This window comes from Colias croceus, chromosome 8 (genome assembly GCF_905220415.1).
Source record: "Colias croceus chromosome 8, ilColCroc2.1".
In the NCBI taxonomy this organism is placed as follows: Eukaryota; Metazoa; Arthropoda; class Insecta; order Lepidoptera; family Pieridae; genus Colias; species Colias croceus.
The window spans coordinates 9,893,159-9,915,502 of NC_059544.1; the positions used below are offsets into that span (position 1 = coordinate 9,893,159).

At 31.3% G+C, this 22,344-nt stretch overlaps 5 protein-coding genes across 10 annotated transcripts in view; 3 read left to right on the forward strand and 2 right to left on the reverse strand.

Moving 5' to 3' along the window:
* LOC123693595 (chitooligosaccharidolytic beta-N-acetylglucosaminidase) overlaps positions 1-6,145 on the reverse strand; it is a 26,127-nt gene extending 19,982 nt beyond the window's left edge. Inside the window, exons 1-2 of one of the 2 annotated variants that reach the window (XM_045638761.1) lie at positions 6,029-6,145; positions 4,608-4,669 (exon numbers count right to left, since the gene is read on the reverse strand). In XM_045638761.1, the coding sequence (XP_045494717.1) occupies positions 4,608-4,663 (56 nt within the window). In that variant the 5' untranslated portion in view covers positions 4,664-4,669; positions 6,029-6,145. Of the gene's footprint in view, positions 1-4,607; positions 4,670-5,275; positions 5,380-6,028 lie in introns of those variants that run through there. The other variant, XM_045638762.1, reaches the window with a different exon arrangement.
* LOC123693596 (transcription initiation factor IIE subunit beta) lies at positions 5,980-9,499 on the forward strand. Its single transcript, XM_045638763.1, has 6 exons — positions 5,980-6,116; positions 6,459-6,566; positions 6,859-7,021; positions 8,509-8,618; positions 8,801-8,978; positions 9,222-9,499. The coding sequence occupies exons 1-6, from the start codon at positions 6,055-6,057 to the stop codon at positions 9,480-9,482; spliced, it is 882 nt and encodes a 293-aa protein (XP_045494719.1). The 5' UTR covers positions 5,980-6,054; the 3' UTR covers positions 9,483-9,499.
* A 335-nt stretch (positions 9,500-9,834) lies between these two features.
* Positions 9,835-14,614, forward strand: LOC123693687 (zinc finger protein 131-like). Of its 3 annotated transcripts, none has more exons than XM_045638879.1 (7): positions 9,835-10,005; positions 10,333-10,473; positions 10,988-11,119; positions 11,446-11,576; positions 11,778-11,854; positions 12,168-12,376; positions 13,481-13,556. In XM_045638879.1, exons 1-6 carry the CDS (start codon positions 9,925-9,927, stop codon positions 12,353-12,355), a joined length of 750 nt encoding a protein of 249 aa, XP_045494835.1. In that variant the 5' UTR covers positions 9,835-9,924; the 3' UTR covers positions 12,356-12,376; positions 13,481-13,556. The 3 variants fall into 3 exon arrangements, with proteins under 3 accessions (XP_045494835.1, XP_045494834.1, XP_045494836.1); XM_045638878.1 differs by lacking the exon at positions 13,481-13,556 and adding an exon at positions 14,450-14,614 and having other exon boundaries at positions 9,836-10,005; positions 12,168-12,351; XM_045638880.1 differs by lacking the exon at positions 13,481-13,556 and adding an exon at positions 14,450-14,614 and having other exon boundaries at positions 9,948-10,005; positions 10,364-10,473; positions 12,168-12,351.
* A 79-nt stretch (positions 14,615-14,693) lies between these two features.
* LOC123694020 (spermidine synthase) lies at positions 14,694-17,763 on the reverse strand. 2 transcript variants are annotated; one of them, XM_045639316.1, is made up of 4 exons: positions 17,458-17,763; positions 16,858-17,069; positions 16,538-16,663; positions 14,694-15,556 (listed from the first exon to the last, which is right to left on the reverse strand). In XM_045639316.1, the coding sequence occupies exons 2-4, from the start codon at positions 17,059-17,061 to the stop codon at positions 15,020-15,022; spliced, it is 867 nt and encodes a 288-aa protein (XP_045495272.1). In that variant the 5' UTR covers positions 17,062-17,069; positions 17,458-17,763; the 3' UTR covers positions 14,694-15,019. The 2 variants fall into 2 exon arrangements, with proteins under 2 accessions (XP_045495272.1, XP_045495271.1); XM_045639315.1 differs by having other exon boundaries at positions 17,433-17,763.
* A 2,606-nt stretch (positions 17,764-20,369) lies between these two features.
* LOC123693772 (ubiquitin-like-conjugating enzyme ATG10) lies at positions 20,370-22,305 on the forward strand. Of its 2 annotated transcripts, XM_045638985.1 has the most exons (3): positions 20,370-20,799; positions 21,613-21,833; positions 22,238-22,305. In XM_045638985.1, the coding sequence occupies exons 1-2, from the start codon at positions 20,504-20,506 to the stop codon at positions 21,809-21,811; spliced, it is 495 nt and encodes a 164-aa protein (XP_045494941.1). In that variant the 5' UTR covers positions 20,370-20,503; the 3' UTR covers positions 21,812-21,833; positions 22,238-22,305. The 2 variants fall into 2 exon arrangements, with proteins under 2 accessions (XP_045494941.1, XP_045494940.1); XM_045638984.1 differs by having other exon boundaries at positions 21,613-22,305.
* The last annotated feature ends 39 nt before the right edge of the window (positions 22,306-22,344 follow it).

Below are 22,344 nucleotides of genomic sequence, written 5' to 3' on the forward strand. Positions count from 1 at the left end.
ATACAATCTTGTTTCTACAAAACACAGATTCTATTTCGACTAGATATAGTTGTATCAATATCAGACAGTTTATCTGACCATAAATCAATTATGATCAATTTGTGGTAGCTATGGTGCCCCTTCGCTAAAACTAGGGGCCTAGTAGGTACCCATTTAGTATATTCGGGCTCCCTAGACATTCAAGGCTCATACAAACGTCGATTTTAAATAAACATTTTTTCCAGCCATAATATTGTTATTCAAGATGTAAAAAAGCTAATAAGTCGATATTTAATGCCTCATTGGAGACTCGAGATCTCTCCATTAATGTCCATTTCTACCGAATATATTAATATAATTAGCGATATGCTTATTCAAACAAGATTTAGAAGCAGCTTAGGATATATGATGTATGGATCATATATCCATACATCATATTTATTTTCTAAACATCATAAAAATTAATTATAACGGAATTCTTATTTCTATGTATTTTCAAGGAATTAACTAAAAGTAATACTCTCAGTTTTCTAGTATATCTAGTATTTTTATGCACGTTAATATAATTAATAAAAACACATTTTATAAGGACGTCAAATACCAGCTTGTCTCTCGTCCTTAGAGAACAAAACAAGGATAAAGGACATAGCAAATTATTTACCTCCTAGTTCAGGATACATCGCCCATTTTTGCAAGTGACTATTATCAAGCTAATTTTCCGTTTGTAGCTTTATTTTGATGAGACGCCCAATAATTTCGTGTACGAAAGTCTCGATTGTGGTAGCTAACAGAGATAACAAGGATAAAAAATTTTGATTTGATGGTTCTCAAATATTTATTACTAACTGAATTTTTTTTTTGTTCAATCTCAAGATAATTACCTAAATTATTCGAAAAAATATTTGTCCTACAAAATCTATGGTTTGTTCAAAGAGTCCCCCTTTCCAAAGTGTATCGATAACGAGGTCATCATAAATGATTACTAACAAGCTGATTTTTTTGTTTTCACTTAGTTAATGTTTATATAATTCAACAGACATATTGTCCTACAAAATGCGTAATAAATATTTGAGAACCATCAAATCAAAAAATTTTATCCTTGTTATCTCTGTTAGCTACCACAATCGAGAGTTTCGTACACGAAATTATTCGGTGTATCATTAAAATAAAGCTACAAACGGAAAATCAGCTTGATAGTAGTCACTTGCAAAAATGGGCGATGTATCCTGAACTATCCCACAAGCGGCAAGCCAATGTAATATTGTGTCAATTCTAATGTGTTTTTATATCCAAATGATTGAGTCATTAACCCACATGCTATGGACTGAATTAATATTATATCGATATTGATTTGTGATTATCTATTAGTTAATATGTTTGTTTACTTAATATTTATTTTGATGGGTAGTATAATACAACTTTATATAGGTATTCATTAAAAAACAAATCTCTACACTAATAATCTCTCCTACAAAACCACACTTCTATAAAAATAAAAATTCATATTAAAATTAGTCCCTGGCGGATGATATTGTGAAATTGGCATGATTGTAGCCTGCAGTCCATTTTGATTTATACGACTGTAAATGTACGGCGTTATTGCAATAAAAATGGTTGTTTATTTTTAGTTACAACTTACAATCAATAAGCAATCGACCTGTAGTAGTCTGACGTAGCAATTTAGTTGAAGAAGATACAGTACGTTGTATGCGTGCACTGCCTACAGGCTACAACATATCCAATATCCATGACATACAATCCAGCAGTTAACCCCATAATTCGTTCAAAGCAAAATACACATTATCCAATAAACGTAATTGGAATAATCACAGTTTGTGTTGCAATCCAATTAAACGCTGGAAGCCGCAGAAGTATTGTCACCGATTGGCACTTCACGTCGAACTTAAATATCCTCTAACAGGGATCCGCCCTAGATCCGCCATTGATTGTCTATGCCAAAAAATTCCCGCCAAAAATAAAGAATAGAGCGAAAATTTTGACGCGTCGCGCGATGACGATGACGTCACATCTCAACTTACAAGTCTCTTGAAATGTGTTTTAACAACGAAACACAAAGTTAATTAAACTATCGTATGAGAGTGCTTAGGCCGAAACCTTTTTATCTAGCAAAGTCTCTATGGTTAAGCTTTTGCCAAAACATGGTCATCTGATTCTTTAGCTAATTAAATTTTTGCTTACGCTCTATTTTAGTTACCCATGTTCTTTGTGTTCAAAATATACATACATATATATATTTAACCTAGTACGGTCGGTAGCACCCTCAACTATTAACACGTTAGCTGCGAAACAGGGCTTGAAACACCCTGTCCGTGTCTCGTCGTTATAGCGGTAGGAAAAAACTTAAACTTCTCTGTCGTGCGGGAGGCATAACTTCCATCTGGTTCAGTGTAGGAAAGTGATATCTATATATCTGAGATGTGCTATTGATTCCTAGTTCAATGGTATACCGACCTTAATACCGGGTTTCTTAGACCTCGTGCCGCACTGAACAAATAAAAATTCTAACACAGTGCGGAACGAGGTTGCGAACACCTCGTACCACCACGCACCTCGTACCGCACCCTAAGCTAGCTTCACGCGGTTAGTGTTGTGTAACGCATTCGAGACTATTTATGGAACAACTTATTGAAGCTTTTACAAAGAAGGACTTGAATGTGGATACAGGTAATTTTCAAACATCCTAATTACTCGTTATAATAAATATCGTTAATAGAATCGTGAATGTGACATGTTGAGTAACTTTCTTCAAATAGGTTGATAATCATGATTACTATTAGTGTGTTTGTTCATTGAATCAACTATTATTGTTTGGCCTGTTTTAATGAAAAACATCCATAAGTTTGATAAATAAATACAATTAAATAAAATCGATATTTCTTTTCCCATCACTAAATTATATGAAAAACTGCTATTGTTCAGTGCGGTATGGGGTACATCAGACCCCACATTTTATTTTACCCCTAGAATCTAAACTAACTAATCTAACCACGGGCGACGGTAGATTTAGGTTAAGGAACTCATTGTTAATAATAATCACGACAAAAGCCGCACACTTTGTCTTATTTGGCGCCAAAAAAACGATTTTGGTCTCCTACGGGCGGTGGGGTTTAATATGCCTCGTGCCGCCACAATCTCTGGTATAGGACAAGGTTTAAAACGACCCGTAACGCAGTAATGGAAAGTACAGATATTTCTGTGCCGCAGTGAACGTGTTAAACGGTAGGTCGTCGTCGTTGGCCTGTACGTCTATTACAGACGGTTTATGGTGCTATGCCTGAGCAATGCTTTTGGTGTCCAAACGGTAGGTAAACGGTAAGTAAAGACAAAAAAGTTTGGATCTCCTACAATTTTAAGTGCGAAAGTTTATGAGGACGAGGAAGATCCCTGGATTTAAAATACTCTTTAGCATAATACATAATATAATATTGAACTTAATATAATATGTAATAGGTACTTACATATTAAGTTCAATATTATATTATGTTCGTAGAATACTATGTACAAATCAACCGTACGATGTATCTTTGTTCGAAGATAACTTACTTGTTCTCTTTATACTATAACTAGCTCATCGCCCGCGGCTTCGCCCGCTTTGTCTCAAACCTAATAAATTATATTCTAAAACCTTCCTATTGAATCACTCTATCTATTAAAAAAACCGCGTCTAAATCCGTTGCGTATTTTTAAAGTTTTAAGCATACAAAGGAACATAGGGACAGAGAAAGCGACTTTGTTTTATACTATGTAGTGATGATGATGATGATGATGTACTACCTATAGTGCGAAAAACCGCGAGCTCAAGCTTTTAAACAGCTATACTCTATTTTAAATCTACACAATATTTATAATCGCATATGTTATTTTAGTTTAATTTACAAAGAAACTCTGAAATTTTTAAATCCGCTTATTTTCATATTTACTACTTTTTTATAACTGTTAATAAATTATTTTACGTGGAATGAGCAAGTGTTATGAGCATAAACGTTAAATGCACTATAGATAAGCTTTTGAGTAGGTATTTATTTTATTGCAAATTATTTGAAATAAAAAGCAACAAATTTCGATCAGGAATAAAATAGCTTTCTTGAGCAAGGAGTTTTACATAAAGGTATCGATGCAAACAAACTATCAAAAACATTTCCTCTTCACAATATTTTGGTTGGATAAGATATAGATTTAGTACTAACGAGATAAGATATCGATTTCATTAAAACTAGATTTACGATTGTGTTTTCGATACAATAGGATTTAAAACCGCGCAGCGCAATGTGCAGCATTATTAAATATTAATAGTACCGCTAAACTTATAATTTTTTATTTTGGATCAATATTTGCTTTTCTCTTCAATTAAATTTAATATTTATGATTGTTTTGGTTTTTTCGAAGAAAAGAATATGAACGTAATACATATTAATAATTATTACCGGTCGTAAAATAGCTTTGTAATACTAATTATTGGTTACAACGTCTTATGTACCTACCTACACATAGTTTTACACACACACATAATAATACAATACATAGTGATAATACAATCGAAAGATTTTTTGTAAATAACTAACTAATGGAATAAACATTGTTAAATTATGAGGGTACTTAGTACTTACCACTGTAAAATAATTAACAAAAATATGACGTTGTAGAAGAATTGATGTAGCCACATCTTTATCTGAAACAAAATAAATAAGATTTGATGAATTAAATAAAAACATTTTTTTTTAGTTTTAACTTGTACCATACCTACTATACTAAATACTTTCGATAACTTAACGTGTAAAAACGTGCAATACAACATCAATATTCAATACAATGATGATAACGTCTTCGCAAATAATAATAACAATTTAGTTAGATACATCAAATTTGTCAAAACACCTAAAATATATAAAAAAATAATTAGTTAGTTATGTAAACAATATAAAAATACATAACTAAGTAATGACAATAACAAACTTAGATGAAAAAATTATTTAAGTTAATATAAGTCTATAACAAATTATAGTATTATAATTTTAAGCAATAACGATTACATCAATTATTATAATATTAATTATAAAATTTGCATGATTTATAGGCTAAGTTTATAGTTAAAGTGTTAAATCATGACCTCATTTATAAAAACCTCGATTTTAAAAATTTATCATTAACAACAATATGTAAAACTTTCAATAATTATAAATCCGAAATCTATTTTTAAAAGTTAAATACATTCGGCCTGATTATTAATACAATGTATTTTATCGCGACGTATCGCGAAACAAACTTTCGTACTTACAAAATAATAGATTCTGTGCGCGTCCACTCAACCTCGCGATTACTAAAACAGTGACAACACAAGACGGAAAAATGCGGATAACAGGCAAAACTCAAAACTCGCCACTGGGACAAATAATTCCTTCCCGCGCTGCTTTATATTCTAATTTTGAAAACAAGTTTACTTTTATTTTATTTTTTTTTTAATTAATTACGTGCCTATAAATAACCATATTAAGTTTGTTACACAAAAACGTTGCTCTAATGAAGGTTAAATTCTCGACAAAAACAGTAAACAAACTCCATGCTGGTTTTATTTTCACTTAATTTTAGACCTATTTTTTTTAAACAAAACTGAGACATTGCTACCCTTGTAATTAAAAATATTTTGTTTGAAAATGTTATTATATTAGATCGTTAAATTATTAATATTTTCACAATATAATTATGATTGAGACTTTTGATTATTAAGTAACAAAAAATTGTGATATTTTACTACAAAGTATGCAACTAACAATACCTAAGTCTTAATGTATTAATAATAATATATAATATGTATTTGTATTTATTTTATGTGTTTTAATTCAATCCGAAATTTATTTCCGAACGGACCTTACTAAATGACATCCAATATTACCTTGACATTTGACAATTGACAGTTGACGCATGACATTTGTCTGAAAGTCTGCATCGAGAAATCGATTGAAAGTGAAGAAAAGAAAATATGGAATGAAAACAATGAATATTTAACTAGTATAAATAATTTTTTACTAACCGTTATCAGTTTATTATCAAATAAATATGGATCCTGCTCTGTTGCGGGAGCGTGAGGCGTTCAGAAAAAAAGCACTTGCTACGCCAAGGTATGTTACATACTTGTTGAATGTTCGTAGCCTACTAACTATATGATTTATACATTGTCCAGCGCTCAGGGCAACTTTCGCCCGTCTCACTCCCACTTACTGTGCAATTATAATTAAATCCTTTAACTTCTCAATTTTGCTGAATTTAGGTGATTGTAGTAAATTTACACATCACTTAAAATTGAGAACATCCTCATTCATGATTCAAGCTATAAATAATAGTGGTAGTAGAAAGTCCTAAATATAATGGAAAAGAGAAGTCCTTAGCATAGTTCACTATTTCATTTTGTACACATTCCATCACCAACATTATAAACTTAATTTATTGAACCCATCTTTCAGTGTTGAAAAGAAGAAGAAAGATGAGTCCCCTTATAAAGATGACAGCAAAAAGAAGTCTAAGTCTTCTAGCTCCTCAGCTAATGCTGCACCTAAGTTGGATGCATCCAAGTAAGTAACAAATGTCATAATACTTGAATTATTCTATAAATACTTATATCTTAAGAACAGATATTATATTCATGTTTCTTTCGCAGCATTGAAATTGTCTTTGTCTACTTATATTTTGCTATTAAATGAAAATTAGTAAAAAACTTAAAACTTAAAAAGAAACTACAGAAAAGATGTGCTCATAATAAACTTATACAACAATATCTCAGAAGAAAAATTATAAAGCACTATTCAATGTTACACCAAATATTTACTTACAAGAATAATTATAAATACTAATTCAATATTGCAGCTACAAAACCATGGCAGGCAGCTCCTCCTACAGATTCGGAGTGCTTGCCAGGATTGTGCGGCACATGAAGGCGAGGCACCAGGAAGGTGACGACCATCCACTGTCCCTGGACGAGATCCTCGATGAAACCAACCAGTTGGATGTAGGAAATAAGATAAAACAGGTCTGCTCCATTAGAAAAAAAATCATTTCATGGTTTTGACTTTTGACTAACTCTATTAAATAGTAAATAGTTGGTACTTATTTTAATAAATTATTCTGTAGCAGTTGGTACACAAATATAAACTAGCCTATCCACTACTCCAAACTATAATTTATAGAAAGAGAAAAACATCTCTTAATCTTCGCAAATTTTAATAGATAGGGAGGCGAGGTAGCTAAATGACGTAATTCAACGGCGTCGTCGAGACTTATCAAAATCGAAAGAGAAAATAATTTCGAAAAGAAAAGCTTCTATGGTAAAAACCATTTTAGCGGTGGGTTTGGCGTGTACGGATTTTCAAAAATGTAAAAAAAGACAGTTACTTGGGCATTCTCGAGCGCGTCAGATATTCATACTACGTATGCCCCAAGTCCCTCTGATAACAACGGTATACTAATCTGCCGGTTTGCGTGGTGGGGCTAGGCATATAAATTCGTCAAAAATGCACAAAAAAAAAATTTACTCGAGCGCGTCAGATTTTCGGAAGGGGTGTTAAGTAGGCCCCAAGGAAGCTCCCCTTAAAAAAACTGACGATTACGACATGACGATAAGTTATGATGAATTTTTGAAAATGCAGAAAAAAAGAGTCCTTTTGAAATACTCGAGCGCGTCAGATTTTCATAGGGGAGGTTTATCTCGGTATCCTGAAAGCATATTTTCTTAATCTGACAAAAATGTTGGTGGGTTCTCTTAATCTGACCGAAAAAGGTTTGTGGGTTTCTTTTTTTTAATCATCGTTATTCCATATCAATTTTTCTTAACTCCCTCAGTTTTCGAGATATACACAAAAAACCGGGAGTTTGACTTTTTACGATGCTTCAAGTAAAAAAAGTTTTAACTTTGGACAAAAATGAAAAGAGACCTTTTTTTGTAAAATAAAATTACCTTTTTTGTTTATTTAAACTTTTTTTTTGGAAAAAGTAAAGTTCGCGACTTTTATGCTGCAACGCGTTTTTCGGAAGATGAAATGGCTCCTCCAGACTTCCGGTCATGCGGAAACCGGCAGATTTTGTATTTTTAGTAAGTTTTAGATTATATTCTTCAAAATAAAAATAAAAACAATCGCGCTCGAGAATGCCGGATTAACGTTTTTTTTTTACAAGTTCGCGACCCTATAACTCGGCGGCGTCAAGGACTTATGGTCAGATTAGTTAAATTTAGTCTTAAAACACTAAAATCAACCCCCAATATATTAATCTGACGCGCTCGAGTATTTCAGACTATCGATTTTTTTTTACTAATCTGATCGTCTATCCTAGGCGCGCGTCACTACATATAGAGCTAAATAGTTAACAAGGTTGTTCTATTAGGTCTAAGGTATCTCTCATATCTTAAACTGCCACGCTCGAGTATTACAGAAAATTCCCCTCTTCGCCTCCCTATCTATAATTTTTATAAAATTAATAGGATAACAAAGAGTAGGTAAGTTATAATTACAATTATTTCAGTGGCTGCAAACAGAAGCACTGCAGAACAACCCCAAAATAGAATGTTCTCTTGATGGAAAGTACATATTCAAACCTGTGTTTAAAATTAAAGATAAAAAATCATTGCTGAGGTAAGAAAGTATTTTTGCCTATAGCTTCTAATATAAAAAATACAACATAGAATTTAAATAACTTTTCCCAAATAAGATAAACATGCATGCTATAAGAAATATTACATCTTCTCTTAGAAAATTTATTTATTTTAATATATTCTCTTAGAAAATTTATTTAATTTATAATAATATATCAACAGGTTGTTGAAGCAACATGATCTCAAAGGCCTGGGTGGGATATTCTTAGAAGATGTACAGGAATCTCTACCTCATTGTGAAAGAGCACTCAAGAATTTAGCACAAGAAATATTGTACATAACAAGGCCCACAGATAAAAAGAAAATATTGTTCTATAATGATAAGACTGCTAATTTTGATGTGAGTACTATTTTGTGAAATTATAATTTGATGTTTATTTTTTTTAGTTAGTTGCAATAGAAAAAATAATATCAAATAGTTTATTCTACACAGTTCTCTAGTCTTTGTCTAATTTCATAGAGTATTAAGATTTCTGTAATAATATCTTACCACTTCAATGGCTGCTTTTAAAATAATATTCAACATTAACATTACATAACTTTTATGCTCAGAATATTAACATACTAATTTTTTTGTATACAGGTTGATGAAGAATTTGTTAAATTATGGCGAGCGACAGCGGTAGATGCTATGGATGACGCGAAAATTGAAGAATATTTGGAGAAACAAGGAATTAAATCTATGCAAGATCACGGCCCTAGAAAACCTGTTGTGCCTAAAAGGAAAAAGGTTTCACAAAAGCGGCGTCAATTTAAAAAGCCTAGAGATAATGAACATTTGGCAGATGTGTTGGAAACTTACGATGACAATACATTAACACAGAAGGGCGTTTCTATTAAATAAGTAATTACAATACAAAACTTGTTTTTTATTTTAGTAATTACTAGTTTACCGCCCGCGGCTTTGCCCGCTTTAACTAAAACCTAATAAATTATATTATGTATACTAAAACCTTCTTCTTGAATCACTCTATCTATTAAAAAAAACAGCTGCAAAATACAAATCGAACACTATCACTTCTGCTATCAGTATATATCAATGATAATAATCACTAATTGATATTAAATTCAAAACGAAAAAATCCTAATTGCAAAAGTTTGACATTACTCTATGCAGAAAAGCCTTTGCGCTATCTATTTGAGATACTAAAAAGAACATTAGATGTCAATCACAGAGATGTCAATGTCAACATAAGTCAACGTCATTTTTGTTATACCTATTATATTGAATGTAAATAAATAATTGATTTTAATTTATTATAAATTAACAATTATTTAACATAAACATGGCCAAAAATCTACGATACTCCTTGTCCTGGAGTGAACATTTAAGTAATATTTCTAGTGGTTTGAGTGATTTACAGCAGGTAAATATTGTAATAGTCTCATTCATTGTTAAAGTATAATTAAATCAATTAATAATACTAGCACTTAGACATCAACAACAATTAATAATGATGAAGTTTATATCTATATACATTGTGCATGATTTTCTTACTAGTATGCGTATATAATAGTAGTTATTAGGTATAATAGTAGTAGATGCGTATATATAGTATGTTAATAGTAGTTCTTAATAGTACATTATAAAACCACAAAGTATACGGCCTACCGTTTAAATTATAATAAATTAATTACTGCACACATACTTTCATTAAATATACAATTTATATACTATACCTTAATTTTCTAAGAATGAAGAATTTGTTGATATGACATTGGCAGCCGATGGACACTTTGTCAAAGTACACAAGGTGATAATGGCACTCGCTAGTCCATATCTGAAGGAAATTATTTCATCAACTAAATGTGAACATCCAGTAATATTTTTAAATGTAAGTTATAGCTATTTTTATATTTCAGTCCCTTTATAGTATATTGCTGCTTTACTCAATTCTTTGTCCAGTAATTTATACATGTTAAGAACCTCCTAAGGCTGGTTGCAGAGCTTGACCGACCATCAGTGCGTACCGTCGGTTCTGACGATACGCATCAACAATTGTATGACTATGACACTAATACGCATGACAATATGCTTGCGTATGGTCGGTCTAGCTATGAACGGTTTTATGAATTTCCATACATATGACAAGCGCGACTGACGTACGCACTGATGGTCGGTCAAGCTCTGCAACCAGCCTAAGTTTGATTCCCAGTCAGGCCAAAAAAAGATCTCTCAGTTGGACAGAACACAGAAGGTTCTACTTTTCTGTGAATAAAATCTATCAGTGAAACTAATATGTAATGCTTATGCCCAACCTCATTTTTTTTATTATTTTACAAATTTTACGCTGACAAATTCATTGTATAGATGCCAATTATCAATATAACTTTGGTTTATTATTTCAGAAAATTAGTTATACAACATTAAGTTCAATACTGGAATATGTCTACACAGGAGAAGTTTATGTGCATTTTGAGAATATAAATGAATTTATAGTTGCCGCCAAAGATCTACATATCAGAGGATTACAAGATGTGGTAATGGAATTTTCTATCATTTTTGTGATAACTACAAAAAAAGCTTCATATTATATTGTTCCAGAAATGCTAGGTCTTAATGGCCTTTGACAGCAATTAAAGTGCTTGAGAGCCAAATTGAATTTTAATATTTCTGCATTTTATCAAGAAATAAAAACTTCATGAAAAACAAAAACTTATTACTTAATGAGCCAAAAAATATTTTGTGTATGTCTCAAAACTATTTAAATTTCACTTACTACATAATTTAAAAATCTTTTATATACATAACATTAAAAATATAAATTATAGTTTAAATCTTTTGAAAAGACCAATATTCCTTACAGAACATTGTAAACTCAATACCAACAAGCAATGAGCCATGTACATTAGATTCGACGTATCAGGGTGTTGAGGCAGACTGTATTATAACATTAGACAATAGTCAAACGGAAGTTATTGATGACGATTTGGAAATGTAAGTTTATGATTTGTTTGTTTCACTAATTTGGATAATTTTTGTGTTCAAATTCACATCTTGATTCAATATTTTATTTAGAGGACAACATGATGTACGGGATCAACGATTATTATTATATTATTATTATTTGTAAATTATCCCTCTTTTAATATCAAGCAATAGGCTACCTACCTAATATGAATTACTTATTTTTTACAGCAATGATTCGTACAGCGTAAATGATAGTGTTAAGGCAGAAAATAGAACAGATGTAGAAAACAAAGACACAAGCCAATGTGAGTACTTTTTCACTTTTCTGAACTATCTAAAATAATAAGTAAAAAATTTCTCATTGTAATTTTATTCAATTCCATAAAGAGGACTGAACACTTTCAGTTTAGTTGTCACTCAAGGACTTAATCTTTGTAAAGGAATAAATAAATAAATCATTAATTTCACATATTTTTTTTTTACAATGATTAAGTTCTATGTCAATTTTATTCAATTTAATCCAAACAAGGTCCTAAAAAACGATTTATTGGGATGGATAATAGCGATTTTTAACTAGTTATTTTTTTAATATCATTATTTTGAAATTGTTTTTTCCAGGCATACCAACGTTACACTACACAGTATCGAATCGTGGATCTTTACAAATGATTCTCAATAACTTTATGTATTATTTAAAACATACAAATAAGGATAACTCGCGACAATGGCGATGCGTGGACTATTTAAATAACAGAAAGTGCCCTGCATTAATATTTACTAAGGGCGATGTTGTTGTACAAAGGTAAAGCTATTTTTAACACAATTCCTATTAGTACGGGAGCTAGCAACGTTTAAAAAAAAGTCATTTTAGTATAGTTGGGTTTTTGATATACTGTTTCTCTTGCTATTTCGGTTAGAGTCCGGGCTGTCTGGCTGGCCGCAGTGGTTGCGTTTATTAGTGCGCATCTTATCTGCACAGGAAAATATCCTTAATTTAAAGTCATTTTTTAACGCGTAATTTTTAATCTTTTGCCTTTAGATAGATCCATCAGACATAATTTTTTTATTGCAAGACGTTTTTTTCGTTGTAAAATAGGTGCCATACGCAATTTTTATTTCAATATAACTAAAATGTCATCGAAATAAGTGAAATTACATCAACATGAGTCCGCTTAAAAGGTAAGTAATAACTTTATTATTTATATTATATTATCCTTTTTTAATACTTATATTGAATAATTAGTAAACTAATATTTTTAATAGATGGTTTCATATTTATTACACTTTTGGGTATAAATATGAATTTGATGATATTTGTATTTTCTAGTGTTTGATTTTACGCGAGTATTATACATTTTGAAATTAAAGACTTGGGAAAATAATACAATGAATAAATCGCGTTTAAAATCCGTTAAAAAGTCTTTAATTTCTTGATGAAATTTGGTTTTTATCAAGTTTACATTAACGTCCTATTTGAGGTTCGTTGGGAAAAAAGAGGCGATATGGTAGATTGTTACAAAAAAACTGTAAATAGTAAAATGAATATTATATATAGTATAACTTGTAACACAGTGATTACTTATCCTTCACTGGGACTCATGTTGATGGAATTTCACTTATTTCGATGATATTTTAATTATATTGAAATAAAAATTGCGTCTGGCACCTATTTAACAACGAAAAAAACGTCTTGCAATAAAAAATGTATGTCTAATGGATCTATCTAAAGGCAAAAGATTAAAAATTACGCGTTAAAAAATGACTTTAAATTAAGGATATTTTCCTGTGCAGATAAGATGCGCACTATTAAACGCAACCACTGCGGCCAGCCAGACAGCCCGGACTGTAACCGAAATAGCAAGAGGAACAGCATATCAAAGAACCAACTATACTAAAATGCTCACTTGTCAACGTTGCTACCTCCTAGAATATATAATTCGACCTCCCGAGCTCAGCAATTGAGTATTTGAATAAAAAAAAAATTATTGATTTTTTTAATGTATTTTAAAACCTTATTATTAATAATATTGATATTTAATGCAAAAAAAACTCCAAAAAAATTTTTTTTCAATTAATTATAAGCAATTAAAAATTGATGAAATTTAAATTAAAATCACGTGACTATAAACGCGCCATGACTGGTCACCATAGATGTGACGTCAAAATGTTTTAGTTGTATACGTTTTTGTATCAACTGCAATGTGTGAAAACTAACATTATGACGTCACACGCGTCCGGGTGACGCTTCGGGAGTTGTCGGTGTGTTTTCGGTACTGGATTCAAAGACTAATTTTTATTTTGAAATAACTTTTGAATTATTGCAAAAAAAATAAAAAATAGTTTTGTGATAAAACTAATATATAATCTTTCCATTTAGCACAAAAAAAATTTTTATTCAAATACTCAATTCCGGACAGATACGACTTAGGGTACTTCAAAAAGAGAGCGTACTCTTCCCTAAAAGGCCGGCAACACACCTGCAACCGTACAGGTCTTGTGGGTGATTATGGGCGGCGCCAATCAGCGCATTTTAATCCGGTGACGCGCCAGCTCGTTTGCCTGCTAATACCTACATTATAAACAAAAAAAAAGACGTGTGGCACTCGGGGACTGCCGCGGTAAAGCTATTGCATGCTATGCCTTCAAGCCACACCTCCGCCCGTCGGAGTGGGGAGCGTGAGGTTTTTTCGGTAAGGAATTTCTCGATTCGGTCCCCGCGCTCAAGGCCCGCGATAGAAGCTATGCAATAGCGTAAAAATTCACAGAAAACTTTATTTTGGAAGCATCTTCCTTTTAATTCTATCATTCTGGAATGAGATATTGGATTTCACGGCGTAGTTAATGAATTATTTGCACAAGTCAAACCGTAAAATACTAATCGTTAAATAATATAATTACAGGATAGCAGCACATAACCACGCTGTACATAATGATAAAATATTTAAGAAATTTAGATCTGGAACAGTTTTTGCAGCAATAAAGGATGCCATGGATAAAGGTCTTAACGTTTCTAAAGCAAGCAAAGAAGATCCTTTAAATAGTGAATAAACAATTATACCGATTAATTATGTTGTTTCATTTTCTTCGTCTTTTAAATAAAAAATTTAATAGAAATTGTGTGAGTGATAAAAGAAACAACTTTAATATACAAAATAAAATTTAATGGACCTGATACAACATTTATAAATATATGTAACAACAATGAAAACATTTGTAACAGTTATGTATTTGAGCAAACTCATATTTCAGCAATATATTGCTAAGATTCGATAAAATTTACACTAAATATAAATATAAAAACAGGAATGTAAATGGAATGTCATTAACATGATTTAGATCTTTCGTGAGTATTCAAGTATAACCCTCAAAAAATATAACACTTATCTAGTTTTTACTTAACACATTATATTATGCTTAGAATAAAAATATAAATGCACATCTAAGTACAATATTCGAAATGTGAGATATAATTAGATATGTAATTGATTTTTCACAAAAGTGGGAAGCACGAACGCAGCCTTATGTATGTCACTATTATAGTACCGGAGATTCATAGATAACTCTTCTTGGCGGGAAAACGTAATGGCGGGCTTGTCGAATTGTACGTCGGGATCGAGTGAACCAATCACAAATCCGATTTGACCTGAAGGATACGTCGGGACTGAAGTCCACGCATAAGCTGATTTAGGAAATTGGTTTTTACAAATGTTTAATGTGCTCGAGACTAAATCCATGCTATACCAAAAAGTACCAGCTTGCGAACACACAATTCCGTTTGGTTTTAAAGCACTTTTCATGAGCGCAAAGTAATTCTCTTGGAATAAACTGACGGCTGGTCCTACAGGATCACTGCTGTCTGTTATAATGACGTCAAACTCTTGACTATGATTCTTCATAAATTCAAAGCCATCGCCAACATGTAATTTTAACTTTTCGCTTTCGAATCCTACTGCCATGAATGGCAGATATTTCTTGGACACTTCTATTACTTTCTCATCAATTTCTACCTGAAATCATAACATAAAAATATTAATAATTTGTGTGTTGTGTATAATTATTTTCATTGAGTCCTTATCTTAATGCAAGTAAATGGTTATAGCTAATTATTAATACTGCGAACTTCACTACATAGTATAAAACAAAGTCGCTTTCTCTGTCCCTATGTCCCTTTGTATGCTTAAATCTTTAAAACTACGCAACGGATTTTGATGTGGTTTTTTTTAATAGATAGTGATTCAAGAGAAAGGTTTTAGTATATACGCCGCGTGCGATAAGCTAGTTTTTCTATAAAGAAATAAACATTAAAAAATTAAATTTAAATAATTTTAAATTATAGAATGCACACATAATGTGCCCTTAGACCCTAGATAAGATAAAAATATTACACTCCAATCTTGGCGAGACAATGCCCATTTATTTGTATTTAACCTTCATTTGAATTTATTTTATCTCTCCTAGTAATGATAAGAACCACATTACAATGTTCTGTTGATACACAGTATAATATATATCTATGCACTAACTAAGAAAAATCTATATTTTTAGTAAATTATTTTATAGTTACTAAAAATCTTTTTTTAATACATACTTATTGTATTTTTTTTCGAAAAGTGATAGGCAAAAATGGAAAAAATTAAATAAAGTTAAGCCAATATTACCTTGTATTCCATGCTGGCTATTAAAAACAATAACTATTATACTAAAAAATGTTTAACATGATTTCAATACAATTTTAAAAGTAAGTTTTATCCAAAAATAAAGATAAATATCATTATCTGTGCTCAGCAGTTTCACCTGTGTGGCTTCGCTTCTGTTGGTCTTAGCGTGACAATATAATATAGGCTATAGCCTTCAATAAATGGGCAATCCAACATCAAGAATTTTTCAAATTGGACCATTCTTTTCTGAGATTATCGCATTCAAACAAACAAACTCTTCAGCTTTATAATATTAGTATACATTATTACAATATTTAAAATAATATATACCTGCACAATTTCCTTAACTTTTGGGTGTTTAGCCACATCTCTGGCCACACCCCCATCCCCTCCACCAACAATGAGCACCTTTTCAGGATTCTTGTGGCAACACAAAGGCAGAAATGATATCATTTCCTGAAAAAAGAATTAAGAGAAGTGAGGATAGATATTTCTAGTAGGATGTAAGTCTATTTTAAACTAATTTAAATCCAACTACCAACTTTATTTAATTCTTAATAAACTCTATTGAATTTTTTTAATTCATACATAAATTTTCTCTAAACATGATAATCTACTATTATCATTCTTCATATTAACTTTATAATTACCTGATATGAAAATTCATCCTTCTGTGTGCATTGAATAATTCCATCTAAAACAAGAACTTTTCCAAAGCTAGTTGTATCAAGGACCAAAATATCTTGATACTTGGACTTTTCTTTATGAAGAACTTCCTTTACTTCAAAGGAAAATGTGCCACCAGGCCACATCTCACATACTTCAGTGAACCAATTCTTTTTCAATGTATCCATTTTTGTAACTGAAATTAAAACTTTATTGTAGATAGAAACAATTAATAATAATCCTTAGCATTTAAATAAGGATGTACCTACTACCTATGAGAAAATAATTAATTGAGTGATATATAAATATACATAATTAAAAAAAATATCAGAAACCATCATTTCCATAGAAAAAAAAATATTTTTTTTTTGCTAGACAAGTTACCATCCTGCTGTTCTCAATGTTAACAGCAGATACAATAAGAATAATTAACTTAAAATATCACAACGTAAGAAATCTAACAAGGTAAATATTTCCATTGGGGATAAAGTAACAACAAATAACAATTGCCCCCCCCCCCCCCCCCATTACAATAATTATTTTAAAAATAAGTAGGTACCTAATTGCTTTTGCTGTAAAATTACCTTGAAGGCTCGAACCACAGAGCAAGTAATATGGCTCGAACTTCTAACACGTTTTCGCTGCAGAAGAACTCGCAAGTAAACTAAATTTCTTATCGGTGGTATTTAATAAATTAAACTATGTAAATATAATATGAAGTGAACTTCAATAATAATAAACTGATAGCGATTTGATTACTACGGTACTTCATATACGAAAACAGATAACAACTTGTTTATTTTTATGAATATAAAATATTTAGCGTACGTCTTCTTGGTCTCCAACTTTTTACCACTTTTAGTTTTTACTGACGTCTGACACCACACGACCTGCATTTGCAATCAGAATCACAATTAGAATTCAGAGTTTCTAGTTCCTTCTTTTGTTTTACCAAATTAAATACCTTCAAATATTTTTATGATTATGGGCAGGCAGAATTAGGTTCTTCAATCTTAACTTCTTATTATGTTATTAATTAATACTTAATAGGTAGCATTGAATTATAGAGAAATGGCTATTATTACAATAATTATTATTTATTAGTCTTCTTCACATTATTTTTATTCACATTATATAGAATTAACCTGAGCTTTTTTTGGATTTTAAATTTTAACTTCTAAAATATTCGTATAAATTAGTATACAAATAATTATTGTTATTTGCAAATTGTTTTTCCAAATAACAAATTTAAGAATCTCAAGTTTAGGGAAAATTTAGAAAATGGTAACCCTAAACTCCTTTTTGACAGTTGACACATTGACGTACAATAAATCCACGGAACTAAATATATTACGATTTACGAACGTTATTATTTATTTCCATTACGGCACCAAAGGCACCCACAATCTTTTTTTTTATTTAATGACAATTTAGAGCGTTTTCACATTATCAGATCCGATAACTGTATCAGACGCCGATATCGGTTTCAGACGCCGCGGCCGCGGCCGTTAGCGGACACAATTTGCTCTTTCACATTATCCGATAAAATCCATAGAGGAAGGATGTATACACAGATTAAGTATTAGTTAGGATGTATAATGATAAAATCGTTCCGATATCATCATGATTATTGCCAGTAATCTTTAGAGAAAACAAGGAGAAAACTAAACAAAATAATTGCCATATTGCATATATTTTTTAAGCTATTGCATAGCTTCTATCGCGGGCCTTGAGCGCGGGGACCGAATCGAGAAATTCCGTAACCAAAAAACCTCACGCTCCCCACTCCGACGGGCGGAGGTGTGGCTTGAAGGCATAGCATGCAATAGCTTTACCGCGGCAGTCCCCAAGTGCCACACGTCTTTTTTTATTAAAAAGGTATGATTAAAAAAAATTCAACTGATAGATCGTAGACGGTAAAAATAAGTACGGAAAAGTAAAATATAAAAAAGATTTGATATTATTAATTAGGTACTGCATATTATTTAGAGCACTCAATCTGTGACTCAATGACAAAAATACAATAAACACCACAACACCCGAGTAGGAGGAGGAGCGAGGCAGAATGAGTAAATAAAGATGATAGACACTAATAAACTTGAAGATACGGTTGAATTTAAGAACGCAATATATTTTTATTTACTCCAGTTAAGCCAAATTCTATATATTCTAATACGGTATTAAAATAGCTGCCGTATACAATATACATCGTATTTTTAATGCCTATGGTAAAGGAGCTTTTTTTTAACATATAACGCCCTTTATGACTGAAAATACACAAACTAGTACTTTTTTGCTGTTATCCGATATTGGACCGGACAATGTGAAAGATCATACATTTTACTTACCCCCGATATCGGATCGACATCCGATACTGATATCGGACCGGATGATGTGAAAACGCTCTAAGTTCACTGATTTCTAGCGGACCCTAGCGGAGCTGATAAAAAAAAACTTGAAAATTCAAATTCCCAGCTTTATCCCGTAAAGTTTCTTGTTATTGTATTATTGACTTAAAAAAATGTGTGCTTGTCCTAGTACACGTAAGAAGTGAAACTTCTTTATGATCTTATTTAAAAAAAATAATTTACTACTTTTAAGCAACTTTACTTAAAAATACGTCGAATCGGGCGTGGTAGGGATAAGAAAAAGATGGCGCGTAACGGAAAAAGGTCACGTGTAACGAAAAAATGTTACACTGAATTTTTTCCAACCCCGATAAAGAAGTTTCACTTCAAAAATCATAAAAAGCTCATATTATAATAATATTAAATAATTAGATTGTCATCACAATATACGTCTACTGAAAACGTTTGAAACGGTTTGAAACGTTGTTGAGTATAATGCCAAAAGCGTGCCTAATGCCTATGCCTTTTTTTTAACGTTGGGAAATGCTTTTACGCATCCCCCTCGGCAGTTTTACTGTCCAAGGGGGTATGAGGGACTCGCTGCGAAGCCATACCCACTAAAACCCAACGGTGGCCGTCTATCACCCTGAACGACGGAGGTTAACAGCCAGGCCTTATACCCCCGCCGTCAAGCGTGCCTATGCCTAGGGTACAAAGTATCTGAGCAAAGTACAATGTACGTGTTAATGTAATGTGAAAATTGAATTGTGTGCACATTTATATAATTAGATTATTAACTTTATTTTTTAATATTTGCACACCCAATCGATGGGTAGAATCTTTGGGTAGCATATATTAGCCACTTATTATTGTGATTAAAACATCTATAATTTGTACCAGTAAATCTGTGGGCAAATCCATCATAAAAGTTAGAAGTTTAGAACCAAATTTAGAACCGTTAAAGTTAGAACACTATAATAATTATTATATCGATAATTCCATAACATATTTTCTATAGGATTCTATTTATCCATTTTACCATTCCCTAGTCATTGATTTTACCTGATTTTACCAGTTTATACTCTATGATAGATATTTATAACTTTATAATACTCTATGATAGATGTCATTATGACAATCACAAAAATGTTTACATATTTTTAAATTTCGAATTATGATTTATGAATAAACAAAGGAATTTACACGTACCTAATTAATTTTAGAGTTTAGGCTGTGGTTTAGGTTTAGACTAAAGCACTAGCCACTAAAGTAGAAACTAAAAATGGATGAACAACTGATAACTCCAGAAAAGTTTGTAATAGCAGCGAAAAATTTTATGAAAATATCAGAGAAAATAAAGGATAAATGGAAACTGCACGAAAATATCGAAGTTTATAAGAGTTATTTGAAAAAGGAAACATTTATTCAAAATAATAACAGAAACCTTCCACTTTTAAAAGCAGAGTTTGTAATTTTTTATAATTTAAGTTATGGTGTACCATCATTTAGTTTTAATATTTGGGATGAATCAGGACGTTTCTTAACTTTAGAGGATATTAGACAAATGTCCTTTATGGAGTGAGTATCTTAATATTAGTTAATTTTGCAAATTATTTCGTAACTCATCAAGTGATTCTAGTGGCTCAAAATAAAAGTAACAAAAATCACAAGAAAACAAGCTAGAATCTATGATAAAATAATATCTCAACCATCATAATTATTCCATTCTTTCATTCATTTATATAATATGCTTTGAATGGGTAACTTTTCAATTCATCTTTTCACAAGAATTAAATTTCAATTGCAAGAAATTATATTATGTACATATGAAAGATGCAAACTCAAACTTATTCTAGTAATTTATCCATGCACTAAAAACGAACAAATGCTACATATTTTTTATTTTAACTTTTATGAGGGTAGATAATATAAACTTTTAACAAAATTCAACAAGCTAACTGTATCTTTAATTATATTATAGCCAATTCCAAAACATTGTATTCAACTATCTGCCATTCTTGATTTATAAGTAACTAACATCATTTACTTTTATATATAGACTAGTGGTCCGCCCTGGCTTCACCTGTTGTACATGTTTATGTTTCTTTCCATAAGAACCATCTTTGTAAGTCAAGGAATATTATAAAAAAAAGATGTGTGGCACTCGGGGACTGCCGCGGCGGGGACTAAGCTATAGCATGCCTTCAAGCCACACCTCCGTGCCCGTCGGAGTGGGGAGCGTGAGGTTTTTTCGTTACGGAATTTCTGGATTCGGTCCCCGCTCTCAAGGTCCGCGATATCTATAGGTACATAAAATGAATCCAAGGGAAATATGGATTCATTTTATGTACCTATAGAGATATTGATAACATAATAGGCTGTTCATTTCAGGATAAAAAAAGAAGACTTTTACTCAGTAGTGACACAACAAGAGCATCCTGTATTACATCAGCCATATTTCATCATGCATCCATGCCATACGCAGACACTATTAGCTAATTTTAAGGAATCTAAGAATATAATTGTAACATTTCTAGGACTTATAATGCCATTATTGAATTTAAATTTGCCATTGGAATATGGTATTTGAAAAGGAATCAAGTCTATAAAAGGTGAGTTTGGAAGTATTTTTTGAATATTTTATAAAATAAAGTTTATGTTCAGCAAATTGATTTTACAACACATGATTTTAAAAAATTATCACAAAGTCATGTTGAGTAGTTTATTTTTTTTGCAAGTAACTACATACTTAAAAATTTTTTTTTTTTTTAGATTTTGCGTTAGTTTAAATTGTTATTAAAAATAAATTCTATTAAATTATGTTTGAAGTGTTATGCTGTGATAGCTTTACTAGCTAAATAGTAGTAAAATATATTGTTTATATTTCAATGAAATGTTTAATTTGGGTGCCCCAACCACCTTCCCAACTATTCTCATTTTGAGTGTTTCTTATCAAAATTATAAAACGGGGCACTATTACTGAGACTTAGCTGTCTGTCCGTTCATCTATCACCAGGTACCACACAAGAGGTATTTTCAATATTATCAGTATCATAATATTGTGATTAAAAGGTGTTATGGAATGAAAAAAAAAAACATGGTTTATTTGAACAATCTACCTCC